General features: G+C 44.9%; 12 protein-coding genes across 12 annotated transcripts; 9 read left to right on the top strand and 3 right to left on the bottom strand. All coding sequences in view use genetic code 12, as the record gives it.

The window, feature by feature from the left end:
• Positions 1-1,133: 1,133 nt before the first annotated feature.
• Positions 1,134-3,047, bottom strand: KCS1 (inositol polyphosphate kinase; the record flags this gene model as incomplete). Its single annotated transcript, XM_001483440.1, has 1 exon — positions 1,134-3,047. The coding sequence occupies one exon, from the start codon at positions 3,045-3,047 to the stop codon at positions 1,134-1,136; it is 1,914 nt and encodes a 637-aa protein (XP_001483490.2).
• A 465-nt stretch (positions 3,048-3,512) lies between these two features.
• Positions 3,513-4,634, top strand: MNT3 (Mnt3p; the record flags this gene model as incomplete). The annotated part of the gene is made up of 1 exon (XM_001483439.1): positions 3,513-4,634. The coding sequence occupies one exon, from the start codon at positions 3,513-3,515 to the stop codon at positions 4,632-4,634; it is 1,122 nt and encodes a 373-aa protein (XP_001483489.2).
• A 160-nt stretch (positions 4,635-4,794) lies between these two features.
• On the top strand, positions 4,795-6,612 carry MNN21 (alpha-1,2-mannosyltransferase MNN2; the record flags this gene model as incomplete). The annotated part of the gene is made up of 1 exon (XM_001483438.1): positions 4,795-6,612. One exon carries the CDS (start codon positions 4,795-4,797, stop codon positions 6,610-6,612), a length of 1,818 nt encoding a protein of 605 aa, XP_001483488.2.
• A 152-nt stretch (positions 6,613-6,764) lies between these two features.
• PGUG_04216 (uncharacterized protein) lies at positions 6,765-7,277 on the top strand (the record flags this gene model as incomplete). Its single annotated transcript, XM_001483437.1, has 1 exon — positions 6,765-7,277. One exon carries the CDS (start codon positions 6,765-6,767, stop codon positions 7,275-7,277), a length of 513 nt encoding a protein of 170 aa, XP_001483487.2.
• A 1,252-nt stretch (positions 7,278-8,529) lies between these two features.
• Positions 8,530-10,095, top strand: PGUG_04215 (IMPDH/GMPR family protein; the record flags this gene model as incomplete). The annotated part of the gene is made up of 1 exon (XM_001483436.1): positions 8,530-10,095. One exon carries the CDS (start codon positions 8,530-8,532, stop codon positions 10,093-10,095), a length of 1,566 nt encoding a protein of 521 aa, XP_001483486.2.
• A 112-nt stretch (positions 10,096-10,207) lies between these two features.
• On the top strand, positions 10,208-12,952 carry PGUG_04214 (putative ATP-dependent RNA helicase; the record flags this gene model as incomplete). Its single annotated transcript, XM_001483435.1, has 1 exon — positions 10,208-12,952. The coding sequence occupies one exon, from the start codon at positions 10,208-10,210 to the stop codon at positions 12,950-12,952; it is 2,745 nt and encodes a 914-aa protein (XP_001483485.2).
• Positions 12,953-13,168: 216 nt separating this feature from the next.
• Positions 13,169-14,089, bottom strand: PGUG_04213 (uncharacterized protein; the record flags this gene model as incomplete). The annotated part of the gene is made up of 1 exon (XM_001483434.1): positions 13,169-14,089. The coding sequence occupies one exon, from the start codon at positions 14,087-14,089 to the stop codon at positions 13,169-13,171; it is 921 nt and encodes a 306-aa protein (XP_001483484.2).
• Positions 14,090-15,269: 1,180 nt separating this feature from the next.
• PGUG_04212 (tRNA (guanine-N2-)-methyltransferase) lies at positions 15,270-16,580 on the top strand (the record flags this gene model as incomplete). The annotated part of the gene is made up of 1 exon (XM_001483433.1): positions 15,270-16,580. The coding sequence occupies one exon, from the start codon at positions 15,270-15,272 to the stop codon at positions 16,578-16,580; it is 1,311 nt and encodes a 436-aa protein (XP_001483483.2).
• A 192-nt stretch (positions 16,581-16,772) lies between these two features.
• Positions 16,773-17,771, top strand: THI4 (thiamine thiazole synthase; the record flags this gene model as incomplete). Its single annotated transcript, XM_001483432.1, has 1 exon — positions 16,773-17,771. One exon carries the CDS (start codon positions 16,773-16,775, stop codon positions 17,769-17,771), a length of 999 nt encoding a protein of 332 aa, XP_001483482.2.
• Positions 17,772-18,046: 275 nt separating this feature from the next.
• Positions 18,047-18,496, top strand: PGUG_04210 (tubulin-binding prefolding complex subunit; the record flags this gene model as incomplete). The annotated part of the gene is made up of 1 exon (XM_001483431.1): positions 18,047-18,496. One exon carries the CDS (start codon positions 18,047-18,049, stop codon positions 18,494-18,496), a length of 450 nt encoding a protein of 149 aa, XP_001483481.2.
• A 149-nt stretch (positions 18,497-18,645) lies between these two features.
• Positions 18,646-19,773, bottom strand: PGUG_04209 (uncharacterized protein; the record flags this gene model as incomplete). Its single annotated transcript, XM_001483430.1, has 1 exon — positions 18,646-19,773. One exon carries the CDS (start codon positions 19,771-19,773, stop codon positions 18,646-18,648), a length of 1,128 nt encoding a protein of 375 aa, XP_001483480.2.
• Positions 19,774-20,753: 980 nt separating this feature from the next.
• On the top strand, positions 20,754-22,160 carry PGUG_04208 (uncharacterized protein; the record flags this gene model as incomplete). The annotated part of the gene is made up of 1 exon (XM_001483429.1): positions 20,754-22,160. One exon carries the CDS (start codon positions 20,754-20,756, stop codon positions 22,158-22,160), a length of 1,407 nt encoding a protein of 468 aa, XP_001483479.2.
• Positions 22,161-22,297: the final 137 nt, after the last annotated feature.

The following is a 22,297-nucleotide window of genomic DNA, read 5'->3' as shown; positions in this document are numbered from 1 at the left end:
TATGCCGGAGAAACTCCCTAGTGTAGACGTACTCTCTAGCCCGGGAAACAAACTGACCAGCAGTTCAGCGTGGTTTCGACAGTGGAACCGGGACTTTACGATTGGTCATACATCTGTAGAATAGTTACAAGAATGTTGGTTTCCAATGCGAATGCGAATTAAAAATTCGAAACCGCACGCGTCGATTATACCACATATTATACACAGACATTTAGGGCGTCTTCACCCTTACATAGTACATCACTTTCTCAAACAGAAAGATACGGGAGTGGGTTGCTTCAGAGGACCGTCACATTTTTTCATATGACACCGACGGACATAATCCTTTTTTTCATCGAATTTAGCAAACCCGTTGTTTTTGCAGTAGGTGGATCCAGTACTATTTGTACTGGATGAGCTTGAGGCAGAAGATACACTCTTCTTCTTCGTCAAACTAAGGAGCGACATGGGTAGGAATTTTTGTTTGTTTGTAACAGCTCTTCTGATTATCTAATGAAATCCCCCAAAATCTCCAATGCTCGTAGCAAGAAGCAGAACTCCTAAACCACCCGATTACCACACTTGTAAGTATAAATTTACTTTGAAATTAAACGCTCTTAAGCTTCAAACCACTGGTTGAAAACAAATTTTTGAAAACAAAAAATCTTTACAAATCCCTCATTTTATATATGTACGCGCACTTTGCCGCAAAAATTTTCCCAACACCTGTGACTGTGCTGCATGCCCTTCGTCAATAAACAGTTGGTGCGCGCACGCCGCTTTTCTGCCCAATGGTAAAAATACCGCATCTCAACTAGGTAACAAGTGCGCCGCGGGCACGGTAAATGTGGGCACGGGCTCCGTAATTGTGGGGCCGCGCCGCTCCTCGGTTGTAAGTGATCGGTGCCTGCAGGCATTGTTGCGTCGACATGCCGCACCGCCTAATTAGTAAATGACTACCGAATGCGGAAAGTGGAACACGGAACTGAAAGGAAGAGGACGGAACTGAAAAGAGGAACGGAACTCCAGAACAGCCGGAATTACCGCAAACCTTTACGCTTGCACTTGCAGTGCACTTGCATTGCATCTGGCCCGGGCCCGACCTGAGTCATGGCAGGGCCAGCTCGATTGTTACGTAAGCTTGTGTATTGCTATTAGTCTGACACCTCCTCGTCGTCATTGTCAGGATATGCGCGCTCAAATGGGTCATTGCGTTCCTGAACCGGTTCTTCTTCGCCATATGCAGCGATCCACCGGTTGCTCTCCTGCTCCAATTTGGTTCGGTTTGCCGCCAACTGCCGGCCCATTTCGGCCACACTGGCAACGTGGTTCCCCACTAAAATATTGTAGATAATCCCAAAATACTCAATAAGTGACCGGAGCCCTCGTAAGTAACCGTTGTCTGGCATCAGTGGGTGTTTGGGTGGTACATTGGCGGTTTTTATCGTAAAGTCACCGCCAATCACCGACTGGGCAAAATCGATTATTCGAACCTTGATGGGATTATCACCGTCTGATGGTAGACCGTCATACATCAAAAGAATTGACAGTCCGTACATCCGGTACCCCACAAGATTTTCGAAAATTCGATAAAGTTGCTGTAACTGGTCGATCACGTGCGGAATTTGTTTCACTACTGAATAAATCAGTCGACCATCATACAAAAATTTGGATAATATTTTACAAAAATCTGGCCCTTTTCGCACTTTGCGGCCAAAATACTTGTCGCGCACAAAGAATTTTTCACTAGCGCGATTCCAAACTTGAAGTCCGCACACCCGCACACCCAAGTCTCGCGACGTTGTTTGCGAGCATTTAAGACGTTGCAGCCGTTGTTTTTCAGCGCTGGCTTCCACTCCATATTGACGGGTTCCCATTTTCAAGTCGAGAACACATGGCTTTGCCATATCTGCCGTCAAGTCCTCTAGCAACAAATACCTCTCGAATCGCGTATGTTTGCGCAATTTGGGACCGTCTGTAGAAACCGTAGATTCGCGCCGTTTTTCGTCGTAGTCGTCCATAGTAAAAATGTTGTCGTGATCGTTACTCGCTCTGCGCGGCTGAAACACCTCCAGAAGCACCTCTACCTGCAAGTCTGTGTTGACGGACGTCGACCCGACATTGGAATTCCGAGGGTCCTCATCTTGCACTGCAGCGTGGTGCGGCGTGTTGTGCTCGGACATGCTGGATAGAACCGGTGGTGTGTCTCCCAAATAAGATGCGGTCGGTGATGGTGCAGAACTTGAATATTTTTTCCATAAAAGTTCCGGAATGATATGACGATTGTCGTGGAGAACAACTTCCGGGGGCAAATCATCGTCTTCCGAGGATTCTTTATAGGCTGGTTGAGTATTGTCATCTTCTGATATAATGCTGGAGTAGCGCACGTTGAGAACGCCGATGTATTTCGGGACAAACTTTAAAAGTTCCGGATGTCGAACCTCGATGGTTTCATACCACAAATTTTCCCGGTTGACAAGTGCCTTGCATACCGCCCGGCGTGAGAACCGGAAGATTGCTGTATGGCCGCCAACTTTATTTTTGAAAGGTCGTAATTCTACCGCTAATGGAAAAACCTCGGTTTCCAAAGGTTGCTGTGAATTCAGATCCTCGGAAAACGAAACTTTTTTCTCCGGTTTACGCAAATCATCGATCCTTACATTCCCAAGTTTTGTTGTCAAATCGGTGGGCCGTTTTTGGATCTTGGTAATTGACGCACCGGAATGGTCGAATTCCAAATCGGCAGTCAAATGTTGCGTCACCGACCCGGACCGCGCCATATTGGTACGCTCGGTATGATGCGGGAAATATGTAGCTGATGATACCGGATTAAGTTCACTCGGTCCATTTTCGGGAACAGTTGGCGTATCGACGTCAACAACCGAGTCATCGGCATGCAATGGGTCTTTTATCGGCGATCGTTCCGTATGATCGTCGGTATTATCGATTAATGTCTCTAATGCGGCGCTGCCATCTCCTCGGAATAATCGTAAAGATCTTGCAGCCTTCCGACCTGTGACAACAGGAACTTCATCCCGTTCATTCCGGTCATTTACTGCAACATCCATATCAAGGATACTTGTGTTACACCACTTCCGGTAGGTTTATGCATCAAACGTTTGAATAGCTTGTTTGCTTCAAAAATGCAATCCTCTGCAGGTGTTGTTTTTGCGAGCAGTGTTCGATGATCAGTTAAAATTGTGTGAAAATCGCGGATACCACTAAAAATCTCCAATGCAATAAAACAAAAAAAATTAATGAAAAGTTTGGGAGATTGTTGTCTAAACTTGTAAACAATTGCGGTTTGTATCTTCTTGAGCAATATTCACCAAAAGGCCGGAAACGTGGCTAGCATACTGCAAGGTGGCTGATACATCCCCACACCAGATACGCTGCGCCTCCAAACACCAGCATCGTGGCCGACACCTGCAGCTCCCCGCACCGCCGCATCCACCACAAAATATCACATCCACACATTACAGCCAAACACCACATCCAAATGCCATCTTCTAGCAACGCGATGCACACAGTCGATGATTCGGTGGACTTTGGTGGCAAATGCGTTGATTTTGTTTCTTCCGCTTCTTCTTTATTTCCAAAACCCCAAAATCCAATTAAATCAAATCCAACATTTCAAGATAGATGATCTCGCCAACATCAACGAAACGCTAGATCCCGATTTTCGAAAAGACGAAGAAATCACGTTCATAGTAGAAAAACCAATTGATGGCAAAACACGTGAGAATGCAACGTTTCTCGTCTTGTGTAGAAATTACGAAGTTTACGATATATTGAAAACCATTCAGAATGTGCAGGACCGGTTTAATGATCGATACAATTATGATTGGGTTTTTTTAAACGATGAAAGATTCGATGGCCATTTTATAACCAGCGTGACCAGTTTTATCCGTGGCGGCCGAATTAGTTTTGGCAAAGTGGCCAAGCTGCATTGGTCATATCCCGACTGGGTGGATCTAGACCATGCACGGCACATGCGCGAACAATTGGCTGCAAAAAACGTACTTTATGCCGAGTCGGAATCGTACCGCCACATGTGTCGATTTTACCTGGGTTTTTTTTACAGGCATCCGTTGGTGATGCAATACCGGTATTACTGGCGCGTGGAACCGGATGTGGAATTTTTGTGCGACATTAATGAGGACCCTTTTTATGTGATGCGAACCACAGGAAAAAGGTACGGATTTGCCATTTCAATGTTTGAATACAGCGATACCATTCCTACCCTCTGGAATCATTTCTTGAGCTATATCAAAGGAAAGGGAAAGCTGCTAGATTTCGTGCAAAATCCAGACAAATCCTACAACCTCTGCCATTTTTGGTCGAATTTCGAAATCGCCGAGGTGTCGCTCTTTGCCAACCCGGATTACGATGAACTCTTCCAATACTTGGACTCTACCGGTGGTTTTTTTTACGAGCGATGGGGAGACGCGCCCGTGCATACTCTCGCAGTGCTGTGGTTGCTTGAGCCGCACGAGATATATTGGTTCGATCTAGGCTACCGCCACCTGCCGTACACCCAATGTCCGCAAAGCACCACCTTTAGAAACCGCAACCGGTGCGTGTGCGATCCAGAGTCCGATTTTACGTTCACTTATCAAAGTTGCACCGGCCACTTTCTTCAGCTTCTTCGCTGAAAATTTCCGCGGTCTAAAAAAAAATAGCCTGTCGCGCGCAGCTTATGTAACTGCGATTATGTAACTGGCGATTGTTCCATGTGGAGGTGCCATTAAAAAACTACCACGAATATCACATTTATTCGCCGATCTGGGGAATGCAATAATTTTGTTACCAAATATGGCATTGCGAATACCTCGACGTCAGAAGAAACGTTACTCGTTGGTATTATGGCTCGTGGTGATTGTTTTGGTGGTGTTTGTGGCTGGGCGCAAACTAGGTGATTCGGGATCCCCGTCGGTGATTGTTTCTGATTATGATGTCCACGATGTTTTTTCACGACTTTGGCGCAAAAGCAGCCGTCCAAAGGACAAAACCGTCCCGTATTTTCGTACGGATGCTGCCACAAGACCAGGAAAAGATGGAAGCCAGGTGCACCTTTCTCCGGAAGTGGCTATGGGAGTTGGCGCCGTTTCGACCGCGGAAAAACTCTCCACCATAGAAAGCATGCACCGCAAGGTGGACGAGAACCATCAGCGATTGAATTTGGGACGGGATTTTTACGATAAGGTTTTTTCGGTTTTGGCCGAAGGAGCTCCGTCAGTTGAACAATTGGATCGGTACCGCACCGAAGAAAGAATTTACCATGCTCGGTACACCACGCGAGAGGAAGAGCTTGCCGATGATATTGTTTTCAGCGAAGATTATTTGGGGCTGTTCTTGCAATTGACCGATGAAGAACAACGGTCGATGCAACAGTCGCATTTGTATGCTGTCACCAACATCCCAGACCACGCTCCTGAAGGGCTATATCTGGGCAATGGAATCGTATACGTTGGTGGTGGAAAGTACAACTGGCTTGCGATGCTATCGATCAAGCAGCTTCGTGAAACAGGGTGTAAACTTCCTATTGAAATCGTGATTCCAAAGCTCGACGAGTACGAACCCGACTTGTGCATGAATATTTTTCCTGCTCTTGGCGCTCGTTGTATCTTTTTGCCGTATATGCTCAGCAGCGACGACGGAACGAGCGCGGTTTCCAAGTTCAAGTTCAAAGGCTACCAATACAAGGCGTTGGCAATCATGGTACTGAGTTTTGAAAATGTCTTGTTGCTCGATGGTGACAACATTCCTGTAGGAAACCCCGACCATTTGTTCACGGAAAAACCATTTACAAACAACGGATTCATCGTTTGGCCCGATTTCTGGAAACGCACAGTTTCACCGGCCTACTACCAAATAGCAGGAATCCAAGTTAGCCAAACACAACTACATCCTCGTTACGACGAAGTGGCAGGAAAATACGAAGACATTCCTTTTGTCAACTCGCCGCTTGATTTGAAGTCAGTACCGTTGCACCAAAGAAAAGGAGCTATACCTGACCCCACATCGGAATCAGGCCAGTTGATGATCAGCAAGTCGTCTCATATGCAAGCACTAATCTTGGCTCTCTACTACAATATTTATGGTCCTACTCATTTTTATCCTCTTTTCCTGCAAGGTTCAGATGGCGAAGGCGACAAGGAAACTTTTTTGGCTGCAACATGTGCCTTGAACAAGCCATTTTACCAGGTTGCAAAATTTTTGAATGCCTTGGGATACATTGACAATAACAAACAATTTGTGGGTACCGGAATGGGCCAATTTGATCCAGTGGACGACTACAAAAGAGCACTCGCACAAAAAACTTCGGTAAAGGAAAAAGAACCAAAACTTTTATTTCTCCACGCCAATTTTCCCAAGCTTGACCCTTGGATTCTAAAGACAGAAAACAAGATTTTCGACGAGGACGGCAAGCGGTTTCGGCTCTATGGCACTTCCATGCGCTTGAAAACCGGCGTTGACTTTGAAATGGTCATGTACAAAAATATGCGCCATTTGCTCTGTGAGCTCAACATCAAGTTTGAAACGTTTTCTGCTGTCAGTCACGACGACCTTTGCCAGGAAATCAACGTCCATCTCAAGTATCTCTCTGATACAGAACACTTGTTGGAGTAGGCGGAATCAAAATCAGATCAAAATCAGATCAAAACCAAAAAAATCATCAGAAGAAGACCGATGCTGGACTGCACGGCTTCTCGTGCCATTCGCGGCGGCCGCCGCTAGGACTCTATGACCACTATATACATTTGCATCTACCAAATACATCCATGCACCAGCGCGTATCTCAAATTCAAAAGTCGCCAACAACTATTTATACCATGGCCGTGCAATTTCTCTTGTTGCTTTCACGCCAAGGCAAGCTTCGTTTGACAAAATGGTACCAGACTATATCACAGAAGGAGAAGACCAAAATAACTCGTGAGCTCACCACTTTGATCTTATCACGCCGAGCAAAGATGTGCAACGTGTTGGAATACAAAGATTTTAAAGTTGTATATAGGAGGTATGCTTCGTTGTTTTTCATTGTGGGCATAGATCTGAGCGATAATGAGCTCTTGGCGTTGGAAACCATCCATAGATTCGTGGAACAGATGGATAAACTGTTTGGAAACGTGTGTGAATTGGATATTATTTTTGGCTTTGACAAGGCATATCATATACTAGACGAGTTGTTGCTTGACGGGTATGTTCAGGAGAGTCTGAAGAAGGAGGTTTTGCGAAGGGTGGCTCAGCAAGATGAGTTGGAAAACATGGATGAGTTTGACAATATTCTTGCGTAGCCGCTTCTGAGGGTCATTGTCGAAGGGTAAACAGTGAAAACATCATAACGTGGCCCTGGCCATTCAATGGAGAGGAACAGTGGAAACATTATAACGAGGTTCCGAGGGCCATTCAAGAAGAGGAACAGTGGATTGAAAGTCTTTTTTGAGTCATCTAATATGGCTCGTGAAAAATGGCCGAATTTGAAATTATGTCAGCTCGTGGTCATGAGTTGTCTCTGAAGAAGATAATATGATACACTGGGCCCCATAACCTACAAAAATTTCATCTACTAGCTTGAGATTTTTTTGGATTAGTCTTTTCGAGTCTACAGTTGCGATAACTGATTCACATTCGCCAACATAAACGGTTTAAGATGGTTCAAATCGGATCAACTTGCTTTGAAGCTTTGCAGTTTACACTTGCTTTTCAGCACACTGAATTAGATGATAGATACTCGGTCTGAAGTATATCTTGTCGTTGTAGTATACTTTTCGAATACAGCGACAATCACTTTCTTAGTGAAACCAGATGTTCACATTTGAACGTAGTATCTACCACTTCCCTCAAAATCCTTAAAATCGAGCTAAAAGTTGCTATTCCATCATTCTTCAAGAATGCCAATTCCAGCATCTCGCTTATACTTGCGAAGATTCAAAAATGGCTGCAAATTGCAACCAAAATTTATTTTGATGTATTGCTTCGAAAAGGACGTAAATGGCTTCTTTTGGTTCCTCAAAGTCGTGAATAATCGGTTCCTTTATATTACATAGTCCATAAAGTCTTTTTTCAGCTTCTTCTTTCATCCAGAAACTGTAATTTTGCAAATTTTATAAATTATGAAAATGAGATTATTACCTCATCTTTAAAGCCGGGACGTCTCTATCATTAAGCGTTCCTCCCAGTTCCTTTCTTAAACATGATTCTACTTCACTAATTCATTTTTGAAGAAATCACTATGGTGACTCTGACCGACTCTACGTATCGGTCCTGCATATAAATAAATCAGCATGTTTGAAATATTTAATTCTCAGTGCTATAAGAGCCAAATATCAGTATTTTCCTTCTGCTCCCACCTCACATTTATCTTGTCTTCCATTTTCAATCTCATTTGACTTTTTCACCTTCTCACAGTTGACTTAATCTCCGCCTAACTCCCGCCAATCTCCGTCTATATGTGGTGTTTGGACGTCGCATCTCACTATAAAAGCAGCGTTTTCGCAGCTTATTTTCTTGGCACTGGCTGCCCACTTGTGTAACCCCTAAATTAAAATGGTTTTAGATTTCTCTTCTGCTACTGCTCACCTCAAACAATACGCTTTCAAGGACGGCTTGGATATCAAAAGTTTGGTCGACTCGAAAAATTTCGGTGGTTTGACTTATAACGATTTTTTGGTGTTGCCTGGATTAATTCAATTTGCGTCTTCTAATGTTTCTTTGGAAGCCAAGCTCACCAAGAAGATCACGTTGAAATCGCCATTCATTTCAGCTCCGATGGACACCGTCACAGAGGAAAATATGGCCATTCACATGGCTTTATTGGGAGGTATTGGAATTATTCATCACAACTGTTCTCCTGATGAACAAGCTGAAATGGTTAGAAGGGTGAAAAAGTACGAGAACGGGTTCATCAGTGACCCAGTTGTGATTTCTCCCGAGGTTTCTGTGCGTGAAGTGAAACAAATGAAGGCAACCATGGGTTTCACTTCATTTCCTGTAACTGATACTGGTAAAGTTGGCGGAAAATTGGTGGGTATTGTTACCCTGCGTGATGTTCAGTTCCAGGATAACCTTGACATTTCAGTTTCGGAAGTGATGACTTCTGACTTGATTACAGGCAAGAAGGGCATCACATTGAGCGAGGGTAATCAGTTGTTGAGAAGCTCCAAGAAGGGAAAATTACCTATTGTCGACGGCAAAGGTAATTTGGTTTCAATGATCTCTTTGACAGATTTGCAAAAAAACCAAACTTATCCTCTTGCGTCCAAGTCGTTTGACTCCAAGCAGTTGTTGTGTGGTGCGTCAATTGGAACTATGGATGCCGACAGGGGAAGATTGGAGAAATTGGTGGATGCTGGTTTGGATGTGGTTGTCATTGACTCATCCAATGGATCGTCAGTTTTCCAAATCAATATGCTCAAGTGGATCAAATCAAAGTATCCAGACTTGCAGGTGATCGCTGGTAACGTTGTGACGAGAGACCAAGCTGCTTTGTTGATTGAAGCTGGGGCCGATGCTTTGAAAATTGGAATGGGTTCCGGATCGATTTGCATCACCCAAGAAGTGATGGCTTGTGGTAGACCTCAGGGAACTGCTGTCTACAACGTTAGCGAGTTTGCTAACCAATTTGGTATTCCTTGTATTGCCGATGGAGGAATTGGTAACATTGGGCACATCACCAAAGCATTGGCTCTAGGTGCTTCGTGTGTCATGATGGGAGGTTTATTGGCTGGTACTGCCGAAACACCTGGTCTGTACTTTTACAGAGACGGCCAACGGTTGAAATCGTACCGAGGAATGGGCTCAATTGATGCTATGCAACAAACTGGAACTTCAGCCAATGCTTCCAGTTCTCGATACTTTTCGGAGTCCGACAAGGTTTTTGTGGCTCAGGGAGTTGCTGGTGCTGTTGTGGACAAGGGATCAATCACCACGTTCATTCCGTACTTGTACAATGGCTTGCAACATTCTTTACAAGACATTGGTATTCAGTCGATTGAGGACTTGAGAACAAAGGTTGATTCTGGCGAGGTCAGATTTGAGTTCAGAACCACCTCAGCTCAATTGGAGGGGGGAGTCCATGGATTGCACTCGTACGAAAAGAGATTGCACAATTAAAGAAGGTGAACAATTAGATTACTCAATATAGTTTAGCTAGTAAAATCGAGGTTGTTGCCTATCTGCAGTCCATCTCATCAAGCTCATCGCGACTTCCTCAGAAGACAACCTGATGTCTGACAACGAGTATGATATCACGAACGCGCTAGCTCTCGACGCAGGCTCAGATTCAGACTCTGATGTTTCCTCGGGCAGAGAAGACGTCGAGGACGATATTCAGGACGAAATCATCTCGGATGACGAAGAAAAGTCGTCTTCGTCGCAAAACAAAAAACCCAAGATTTCCACCAAACCAGAGTCGTTTCCGTCTTTGGAGCTTTCGGACGACGAAGACGATGAGTCCCGGCCCTCGGAAGTAGCCGAGTACTTCTCGAACAACAAGTTACAGGCGACAAAAGCCAAAGCTGGTTCGTTTGCATCTTTCGGGCTCTCGAAATTTCTCCTTAAAAACATCGCCAAAAAGGGGTTCAAGCAGCCCACGCCTATTCAGCGTAAGACCATCCCGCTTGTGATGGAAAGCAGAGACGTGGTGGGCATGGCAAGAACCGGATCGGGAAAAACCGCCGCTTTTGTTCTTCCAGTGGTTGAGAAGCTCAAGAGTCACAGTCCCAAAGTAGGAGTACGGGCGGTTATATTGTCGCCGCTGCGTGAGTTGGCGCTCCAGACGTTCAAGCAGGTGAAAGAATTCACCAAGGGAACCGATTTGCGGTCGATTGTGCTCATTGGAGGAGACTCGCTCGAAGACCAGTTTCTGAGCATGATGACCAATCCCGATATTTTGGTAGCTACGCCCGGTAGATTTCTTCATTTGAAGGTGGAGATGAACCTTGATCTCAAGACAGTGGAATATATTGTTTTTGACGAGGCCGACCGGTTATTTGAAATGGGTTTTGCCGAGCAGTTGAATGAGCTTTTGGTGGCACTTCCTCCGTCTCGGCAATCGCTTTTGTTTTCCGCCACGCTTCCACGGTCGCTTGTGGATTTTGCCAAGGCGGGGCTTTCGAACCCAGTTTTGGTTCGACTTGATGCCGAAACGAAGATTTCCGACCAGTTGCAAATGGCATTTTTCACCACCAAGAGAACAGAAAGAGACGCCAATCTTTTGTACATTTTGCTGGAGGTGATCAAGATGCCTCTTGCGACCCAGGACCAGATCAAAAAGTTGAAAGAACTTGAAGAAGGAGCAGATGATGACGACAGTGACGAAGAAAAGAAGCCGAAAAAGAAAAAGAGAAAGCTTGAAAAACCAGCGCCTGCAAACAGGCTTCCGTCTGAGCATTCTACCATAGTTTTCGTGCCCACAAAACATCATGTTGAGTACGTTACTACGCTTCTCAGAGACGCCGGTCACCTTGTGCTGTACATTTATGGAACCTTGGACCAGCATGCGAGAAAGCAGCAACTTTACCAATTTCGAGCAGCCTATACCAACATTTTGGTGGTTACCGATGTGGCAGCTCGTGGTATAGATATCCCAGTGTTGGCTAATGTCGTCAACTATACGCTTCCTGGCTCATCCAAAATCTTCATTCATCGTGTGGGAAGAACCGCTCGTGCTGGTAATAAAGGGTGGGCCTACAGCATCGTCAACGAAAAGGAGCTTCCGTATCTTCTTGATCTCGAGCTTTTCTTGGGGAAAAAGGTATTATTGACCCAGATGCACGAGAAAAAGGTGCAAATATGCCATGAAAAAGGTTTGTCGGCTCCCGAAGTTTCGTATAAAGACAGACTAGTGTTAGGACTGGCGCCCAGAGTGGACATTGAGTCGTCGCAAGAGTTGTGCGACAATCTTTTGCGCAACCACTACGAGTTACGAACCATTCGAGATGTGGCTAACAAAGGTGAAATTCTTTATTATCGTACAAGACAGCCAGCTTCGCAAGAGTCGGTCAAGAGAGCCAAAGAGATCATGGATACCGGAGCGTGGGACGACCAGCATCTTCTTTTCGGGGCGAATTTGGAGAAAGAAAAGGAAAAATTTCTCGCCAAGCTCGCAGATAGAAAAGTCAAAGAAACGGTGTTTGAGTTCCGGAACAAGGGCCAGCGGGACGAAGACAGTCTTGTGGAGTTCATGCACAAGCGCCGGAGGCAGATAGCTCCTATTCAACGAAGAGCCAAAGAGCGGAAACAACTTTTGGAAAAAGAGCGAATGGCCGGTTTGACCCACGGAATCGAAAATGAAATTTTGAAAGGTGACGGAGAGGTTGGATACGACAATTACAACGGGGCGGATTTGGACGAGGTTTTCGAAGACGGTGACGAAGCATTGAGTAAAAAGAAGAGGAAAACATACCGAGATCCACAGTTCTTTCTCAGTCATTATGCGCCAGCACTGGTTATTCAAGACAAACAATTGGAGCTTTCTTCGTTCAGCAACGAGGCAGCAGCAGCAACCTATGATCTCGACAACGACGACAAGACGCAAACCAACAAGCAAATTATGCGGTGGGACAAAAAGAAGGGCAAGTATATCAATTCTCAGTCGACGGACAAAAAGTACATTATTGGAGAAAGTGGACAAAAGATTCCTGCCACCTACCGTTCCGGCCGGTACGAGGACTGGAGAAAGCTGCGCAATGCCCAGCCACTTCGAACCGGAGCAGAAGAAGTCAAAAGTAATGGAAGATTTAAACACAAAAAAGTGGCCGCTCCTAAAATGCCAGACAAGTTCCGAGACGATTATCACAAACAAAAGAAGAAGGTGGAGAAGGCTCTTGATGCTGGAGTGTCTGTGAAGGGCTACAACCGTCCCGGACAGCAACAAGAGTTGCGGAGCACCGAACAGATTAGAAAAGCTAGAGAGTTGAAGGAGAAGCGGAAAGCGAAGAATGCTCGACCAAGCAAGAGGAGAAAGTAAAAAGAGAGAAAAAGTAGGAGAAGAAAAGTTAAGAGAAAAGGTAGCAGAAAGTATGAGAAAGGACTGCTGATAATTCGTAGCATTTTCTGTTTGTTCTCAAATCTTAGTAGAATAAGTTAATAAACCACTCACTACAATCAAGAACTAAAGATTCATTCAAACGATTACAATACATTTAGACGGCTTAGATGATTCAACGCTTGGGCTTCTTTTTTTTCACCTTCTTCCTCCACGACTATATGGGTGGTACCCACGATCACGGCCTCTGTATCCACCTCTTCCACGATGTCCCCCAGACGGTCCAGAAGGAGGGGCCCTACGAGGTCCTCTAGGTAATCTCTTTTGCACATCTGGAGGTGTAGAGTTGCTCTCTGACCGAGTTGGAGCAGACTCATTTTCACCCTGCTGTTGAGGATTCAAAGGCTGCTGGTCAGGATTCTCTTGATAATCTTGCTGCAGCAGTTGTTGTTGCTGCTGCTGATACATATACCACTGTTGCATTTGTTGCCAGTATTGCATCATATCGGCATTCATTCCATTGACTCCTTGGTTGTATTGACCATATGGAGCAGCTCCACCACCGGCACCTCCACCATATTGATTGTAAGGATTATAACCATAACCTTGTTGTTGCAGACCACCATGGTGAGCACCCCTAGGCTCTGCACGTTTGACTTCCATAGATTTGCCTTTAAGAGTTAAAAACTTGTTTACAGTTACCCTATCAACAGCTTCTGGCGAATCGAAAGTAATAAATCCAAATCCACGAGACCGTCCCGTATCCTTGTCAATCATCAACTGAGCATCGATAATGCTACCGAATTGAGAAAAGAAGTCATGGAACTCCTTTTCGTTTACCATGGGATCAATACCTCCTACGAATATTTTACCTACCTTGTCCTGTTCTTCACGAGCAATGGCACGCTTGGGATCGATCAACTTGCCGTCCAAAACATGGTCTCCCTGGATCACCGCATCCACAGATTTGGTATCCTTGAAAGTAAGAAATCCAAATCCACGAGATTTTCCGGTAGCACTATCTCTCATAATAGTATGGTCAACGACCTCTCCAAATTTGGAAAAATACTCCACTAATCCTTGTTCCGTGGTATCCCAGTTGAGTCCACCAATAAACATCTTTCCGCTGTCACGACCAAGATTGGATGGTGGTGCTGGTCCGCCAAATCCTCCAGGAGGTCCTGGAGGGCCTGGAGGGCCCAGAGCATTAGTTGCTTGAGCTGGAGGCGCTCCGGGTTGTCCCTGTTGTCCGTACTGACCGTATTGGTTTTGGTTCTGTTGCCCGTACTGGCCATATTGGTTGCCGTACTGATTGCCATACTGGTCGTATTGTTGCTGGTTTCCATATTGGTTTCCATATTGACCATACTGACCTTGAACTGGTACCTGGGCAGGCGCCTGTGCGCCTGCTTGGTTTGCATCCTGAGCTGGTGCTTGATTATTGCTTGCCAACCCAGAAGTCTGTGATTCTGACCCGCCAGGTGGTGGAGGAACAGAAGCTCCATTAGTAGTAGAAGGTACAGTTGTTTCTGCTGTTGTGACGGGAGCTGGTGCAGCAGTAGATGCAGGAGTTCCCAGCGCGGAGGCAGCCGTAGACTCTGTTTCGGGTTTTTTCACGTCGTCATTAGCTTCCAGTTTCTTTTCTTCTGTTTTTGTTTCTTCCTTCACGTCATCATCGCTGGGTTAGTATTGTCATCAAACACCAATTGGCAATCCATCTAGAGATGCACCGGCATATACTTACTAAATATCGTCAAAAAGGGCTTCGTCATCAGACATTTTAATGTCTAAAGCCTAGAGTAGGAGTATACTTATCACACGTCGATGGTGAAATATCTGTTCCTGTCTTTGTCAGCAATTATATAAACAATACCAAGGGTTTCATAAGTTGGATTGGCGGATAGGGAGATACGTATAGGGAGGTATAGAGAGAGAAAAGAGTCATTTCTGGGGTCTGTGGCTCTTAAATAGATGCAGAAGGGTCATTCAATTTTATTGTGTATTCGATTTCCCGATGCGTTTTGCATTTATGCATATTTCTGCACAATATAATAATTTTGGCAGCCAGAAAGCAAAAATATAAAAGGGCACGAAAAGACGCTTTAAAGTTAGACAATTATAGGAAACTTCTCTTCTCGCGTTTTCAACGTGTTTTACGTGTTTTATTGCTTCAAATATTGTATTTTGCAGCTGCTCATCGCGCGACATTTTTCAACTCAAACTACAACACTTACAGACGATCATTCACTCAATAGACGAAAAGTGCATTTTCCGTCCAGAGTACTTGTTTCCCTGATTCATGATAGACTACCTCATATACTTTGCACAAGCATACCCCGAGTTTCGTCGTGCAGAACTCGAATCTTTGGCCCATCTTTATGATATACCGCTCGATATTCTGCATCATGATCCTTCTACTCCGTTCTTAATAGTACAATTGCGCAACGACGAGGATGCCAGAAAATTGCTTGATCGTGCAGTTCTTTCGAGAGGAATCTACGAGCTTTGGGGAGTGGGTGAAACGTTAGAACAACTTCATACGAGTGTTCGGTCGATATCAGAGCATCGCTTCGAAGAAAAAAAACGTAACCTGTTTCGGTTTGACTTTGAAGGTTATATGGGTACGCGTACTCGAGAGCAAAAAAATGCTATCATAGAATCTTTTGCATACTTGGGATTTCAAGGAAAAGTCAAGTTGAAAAACCCGGACGAAATTTACACTGTATTGGAATTGTATCGGACCAATGGCCAAACAAAGGCTGAAACTCCGTTGAAATTATGGTTTGGTCGTCAGGTACAACTCAGTGCTCGGTCCAATGGTGTTTTGGATAAGTATGATTTGCGTCGTCGAAAGTATATTGGCACCACATCTTTCGATGCCGAGTTGTCTCTTGCTAGTTGCAACATTGCCCAGGTTAACCACGATAAAATCGTGTATGATCCATTTGCTGGTACTGGCTCATTTATGGTTACAGCCGCTAACTTTGGAGGACTTACTATAGGCTCTGATATTGACGTCAGAATGCTCAAAGGAAAAGGAGATAAAGATATTGCTTCCAACTTCAAACAGTACGGCACGTCTCTCCATTTCTTGGACACAATGACCATGGATTTCACGAACAATGCCCTTCGTCATGACTTTCCTATTGACACAATTGTATGTGATCCGCCTTATGGAGTGAGAGAAGGATTACGAGTATGTGGAGCTCGTGATCCTGCCAAGGCGGCAGGAAGAGAAGATGTTATAATTGACGGAGAAAAGGCTCATTTACGGCGTGACTTTATACCTCCAAAGAAACCGTATGAGCTTTCAGATCTACTTGGAGATTTGTTGGATTTTGCAGCCCGACGTCTACCGGTTGGAGGAAGACTTGCGTTCTGGATGCCTACAGCCAACGATGAGTTTCAACCACATCATGTTCCGCAGCATCAAAGCTTACAGCTCTTGTACAATTTGGAACAAGAATTTAACAAATGGTCGCGGCGTCTTTTGGTTTACGTGAAAATGAATGAAAGTTACGAGGGAAAAACCATCAATGGACTCAAGGAGAATGTGCATTTCAGAGACAGATATTTCAGCCGGTTCAACGACAAGAGCAAACAAGTATAAAACTCGGACGTCTCTGCACCATGTTGGGCACCCGGGCCTGTGCGGCTAACGTTCTAAGCGCATAAAAATACGGTTGCGAAAAAACTTAATAGGGATGCACTTAAAGCGCTGGGGCATGCGGGTATTTCAATGGGACGGGCACAGTATAAAAGAGCAGCGGTTTGCAAATTAAATCCATTGATCTAAACTATCATGGCTCCACCTACTGTTCTTGCACCACTGCTCACTCTCCCACTTTCGGGTACATTTTCTGCCCGTACACCCCAACAAGTTACTGTTGACTCCGAAGCTGCAAATGGCGATGTGAAGTTTGCCGACTGGGACAAATTCCACTTTGCCCCCATTCGTGAATCGGCGGTTTCCAGGGCCATGACAAAAAGATATTTCGCTGATCTTGATAAGTATGCGGAATCAGACGTTGTGATTGTTGGAGCAGGATCGGCTGGTCTCTCGGCTGCTTATGTGTTAGCCAAGAACAGACCAGAGCTCAAGATTGCCATCATTGAAGCCAGTGTGAGTCCCGGAGGAGGATGCTGGCTTGGAGGACAATTGTTCTCTGCGATGGTTTTGAGAAAACCTGCCCATCTTTTCTTGGACGAACTTAACATTGCCTACGAAGATGAAGGCAATTATGTCGTGGTCAAACACGCAGCTTTGTTCATGTCGACGTTGATGTCTAAAGTTCTTGAATTCCCCAACGTGAAACTTTTCAATGCTACTGCAGTGGAAGATCTTATCACTCGCCGTGATGAAACCACAGGTGAACTTAGGGTGTCAGGAGTTGTCACCAACTGGACTTTAGTTGCTCTTAACCACGACACCCAGCTGTGTATGGATCCCAACACCATCAACGCTAGTGTGTTGTTGAGTACTACTGGCCATGATGGTCCCTTTGGTGCATTTTGTGCCAAGAGATTGGAAAGCTTATCAGGAGACAAACATAAGCTTGGAGGCATGCGTGGTCTTGACATGAATCTGGCCGAAGATGCCATTGTCAAGGGCACCCGAGAGGTTGCTCCTGGTTTGGTTATTGCTGGTATGGAGCTCGCCGAAGTGGATGGATCCAACCGGATGGGTCCAACATTCGGAGCCATGGCACTCTCTGGAGTCAAGGCTGCTGAGGCCGTTTTGAACGTTTTTGACGAACGCAAGAAGCAGAACGACGACGACGCAAAGAAACACGGATACTAGTTAGGTTATAGTCTACATTCTTTAACATGGTTGCATTTCATAGTTTACTGTGGGTGTCTGGACTTTTTTCACTTCCTCAACCAAATCTCTCAGCCAAATCTCCATCGATAGCAGCAGCAATGGCTGATTTTTTAAAGTAAGTGTTCACTTCAATTGCGTCTAGCTGGCAGAACTAACCAAGACCAACAAAGACAAATGCTCGTGGCATCCCTGAAGCCCCTTTTATAACAAAGGTGGAAGACGTAGTCAAAGCTGGAGATGACTTTCAAAGTGTCATGAGAATGTTTCTGGATCGATTGCAGCAATACAAGTTTATGGAGCAGTCCAAGCGCCAGCAATTGGCAGACCTCAAGGTGAAGATTCCGGATATCGAGAAAAACTTGGATGTCATTGAAAATATTAAGCAACAAAAGGCTGATGAAAATGCAAGTATGGAAGTCAATTATGAGCTCAATGATACCCTTTATACACGAGCTGAGATAGATATTCAAAAGACAGACTCTGTGTTCTTATGGCTTGGAGCCGATGTGATGCTTGAGTACCCACTAGATGAAGCAGTGAGTTTGCTCAACGACAGACTTTCCAACAACCAACAACTGTTGAAAGCAGTAGAAGAAGACCTTGAGTTTTTGAAAGAAAATATAACCACCATGGAGGTGAATACCGCCAGATTATTCAATTGGGATGTGGAGAGACGAAAAAGGGAAAAGAGTGAAGCAAAGTAGGTAATAGCGAGCATGGTATAGAAGAGAAAGGACTCTATGAGTAATTGAGCACAAACCCTGAGCTGTAATTTGTGTCAGTAGACATCGAAACTTGTAGCTGAATGGTATATAATGACAAATGCACGTAATAATGTCGACTTTCAATCTTTTCACGTTCTGAATGTATCCAAGAACTGACTACCCAAAGGACGCACAGGTGTCTCCGCTCTAATTCCCGCACCCTCGGTGCTTCGTACGTCGTCATTGACCTCTTCGGGTTCCTCCTCCGTTCTAACTGGATGGTACCCGCCCAAGCGCAGTTGAAGGAGTCCTGTGTATCTGGACCAAGCTTTTGAAGGAGATGATATAAGGTAGTAAATGGGAAGTGGAATGGACCATCGGTTCGACCCAACAAGTAGGTCTGATATGAAAAGCTTTCCCACGATAATTCCCACCACACAAGGAATTATGGAATGTATGCCGTTGTTGATGAGAAGAAGGGTGTAGATAGCATGGATTTGAAAGTGGTTGGTGAGATTGAGCTCCGAAAAAAGGCCAGGAGCAGAAGGGGTGGGTTCTGGGGAGACGGACGAAACCGGGGAAGGATTAGAAAGAGCAGAAGAAGCACCATTGTCATGACGAGAAGCCGCTGCCGCAGCTGCTGCTTCCGCTGCCAGCAATGTAACTCCATTTTCTTGGTGGTCACTATTTTCACTCTCAACTTCCCTATTTTCAGCGGAAAGCTGGATTTTAAAGTAGTACCTCACAGGAATATACTTGCCGTAGCAAATGTACAACGAAGATATCACCCCCAAAGGACCAGGAATGGCACGATTGAGAAAAGTCACTTGATATTTTGCAGACAAAGCCAGCGATATCAAGGGCAAGTTCAACTTGGATACGAAATACATCATAAAATTCACCAATAACTGCCCCAAACTCATGACCACAAAGCAAAGAACTCCATTGTACAACAAAAACAAACTGATCACAGAAAGATACTTTCGCGAGCCAAAAAACCGCTCCAATGTTTTGAATTGAAACCACAATAACACCGTTAACAAAAAATCGCTTTCATTTATAACAGAAAACTGGTACGTAGCCACTCGCCAGTATTGACCATATTCCACAATAAACGGATCGATGGCCAATATAAAATAGTGTTTGTACTGGAGAACAGCCACAGCAATAGAGATGACCGTTGTTAAAACACAGACCGACCGGGAAACGGGGGTATTGGAAAACCCACGAATGGGAGTGATCTGAGCCATGAAGATAAAGACGCGAGCACACTGCATATACACCTCTACCTACCTGCATATACTACCCTTTCATTTCCTGCACACGGCTCGTCCTTCACCTGCACACCAGCCCAGGGCTGCGCCCTCGCGCGCATCCTCAAATTTTTCACCAAACTTTTTCCATTCTTCATCACCATGGGTAAAGACCACACCACCAAGCAACACGCTAGATCCGGCCACAGAACTGCCCCCAAGTCAGACAATGTCTACTTGAAGTTGTTGGTCAAGTTATACTCCTTCTTAGCTCGTAAGTATTCAGTTTCGGCAATTATGTGATTTTTTCACTTTCAAAAAAATTCCCACCAAAACACACTTTCAAGTGTAAAGACAGCCATCAGAGCTGCTACGGTGCTACGGCACTGCGACAGCGTAACCTGTGGCTTCTGCGAGTACATTTATGTGCGACTTTGAGCAGAATACTAACCATAGGTCGTACCGATGCTCCATTCAACAAGGTCATCTTGAAGTCTTTGTTCTTGTCCAAGATCAACAGACCTCCAGTTTCTCTTAACAGAGTCGGCCGTGTGTTGAGCCAAAAGGGTGCTGCTGACAAGACCATGGTTGTTGTTGGTACCGTTACCGATGACATCAGATTGTTGGACTTCCCCAAGGCCACCATTGCTGCCTTGAGATTCACCAGCTCTGCCAGAGCTAAGATCGTTAAGAACGGAGGTGAAGCCATCACCTTGGACCAGTTGGCCATGAGAGCCCCTAAGGGTCAAAACACCATCATTGTCAGAGGCCCAAGAAACTCCAGAGAGGCTGTCAAGCACTTTGGTTTCGGTCCTCACTCCGGTAAGGCTCCAAGAATCAAGTCCAAGGAATTGAGAGCGGAGTCCGCCAGAGGTAGAAGAAGATCGAAGGGTTTCAAGGTTTAAACTAGAACTGTGTAGCTTTCTAATATATCAGTCGTGTACAATTTACCATTGGTGTAGCCGAGAAATTTGGCGAATTTTTTTGCCAAACAAACTCAATTGATGCTGCTGTTACCGGCTGGATACCTCCTGTACCCTGCAGAGGTATTGCATTCCATTCTAAACTACTTGTGTGTCTTTCTGATCCATCTTGATAAGCGGGAGGACCCATACACCAGCCCGTCCAAGCGAACCAGTTGCAAAAACTATCATGATGTCGTCAATCTTTCGGCCACATGCCGATATATTCGGCTGTTTCTTGGTCCATATGTGTTCCAAATGATTAGTGTAGTACGGAAAACGCAAATAGAGTCTCTTCTCCAGCTTCCAAAAGTGGAACAAAAACTAAATTTGAGTGATGAAATTTTGCATTTTAAGACCATTCATAACTTTGTGACAACGCTAGAAACCAACACCATGGATATAATTCCGCTGTTTCCATCACTAGAGAGGTTAATTGTGCTCGCAAATTGTTCTGGTGACTCAAATATTGCACATTCTTTACGCTCATTGACGATCTCCGCAGGCACTCTTCTCAAGTGTTCTGGTCTTTTAAAAGTTGTAAACAGACTCAATTCGCTCCATATGTTGTGTGCCTTCCATGATATTGATTCCAGTGGACTTTCACCGCTAAAAGAGGTTTTTGAAGACCATAATTTGAAAGAGCTAAACTTGTACTTTGGAAGAGCAGCCCATATTACTTACGATACCACTTTGGATCTCATTGTTCTGGTGGTATCCTCGTCGCAAATACAAAGGGTAGGCTTGCACGTCGCCCGACGATCTTTTCAGGAAGACGATAGAAATTGGCCCTGCAGCAGCCACCTGAAGGCTTCTGAAAAGCTTTTAAATTCGCTACTTTCCTCAGAAATAACTTCGCTCAGCGTTGACATTAGTATATTGGTACAGCTCCAAGTCCCAAATCCGACGCGATTCTGCACTAAAAACTCGCCAAAACCAAATTTTTGTTTCACACTTATTGACCCATCATTTGCATTTCATTCCTGGCACCTTTTAAATTTTCACACATTGGCTCAAATTTTCCAACTTTTCAACGTCAAGGAGTTCCAATGGAAGTATGGCGAAGTCATAGACGAGTCCCATCTCCAAGCACTAGACGCTGCTGTGAACACAATTGCTCGTATTCGTGAATTAAATGGCTGCGAAATTGACTTTCTTCAATTGGAAAAATGTTGGTCTGTTGCCGACGACACTTTGATACGCCAGCACTTGAAAATACCCGAAAACCATTCAAATGCTACAATACGGACCCGTTATAGCTTCAATTCACCCCGATACAGACGACCAGAATCTTACGCCGTGGTATACCTGAACATTGCATCCATACACCAACTAGAGCAAAGAGACGAAACGGAAGCTGAAAACCGGTTCTGGACTCTGCAGCTCACCTTACTTGATTTTCAGCAGTACTGTCTCCCCCAGCGGAAGAGAAGTAGCATATGGGACTAGTAGTCTCCATACTTGACACGCATCACGTGCGTGTGACTGCGATCGCTCACGAGGGTAATTTTGAAACTGCACACCGCTTCCTGCACGCAGTCCCAAGCAGCGAAAAAAATTCACCACTCGTTTGACTGAGAACATCG

This window comes from Meyerozyma guilliermondii, genomic scaffold (assembly GCF_000149425.1).
Source record: "Meyerozyma guilliermondii ATCC 6260 scaffold_5 genomic scaffold, whole genome shotgun sequence".
In the NCBI taxonomy this organism is placed as follows: Eukaryota; Fungi; Ascomycota; class Pichiomycetes; order Serinales; family Debaryomycetaceae; genus Meyerozyma; species Meyerozyma guilliermondii.
The sequence above is the reverse complement of the archived record's forward strand: the minus strand, read 5'-3'. Positions and strand labels throughout refer to the sequence as shown.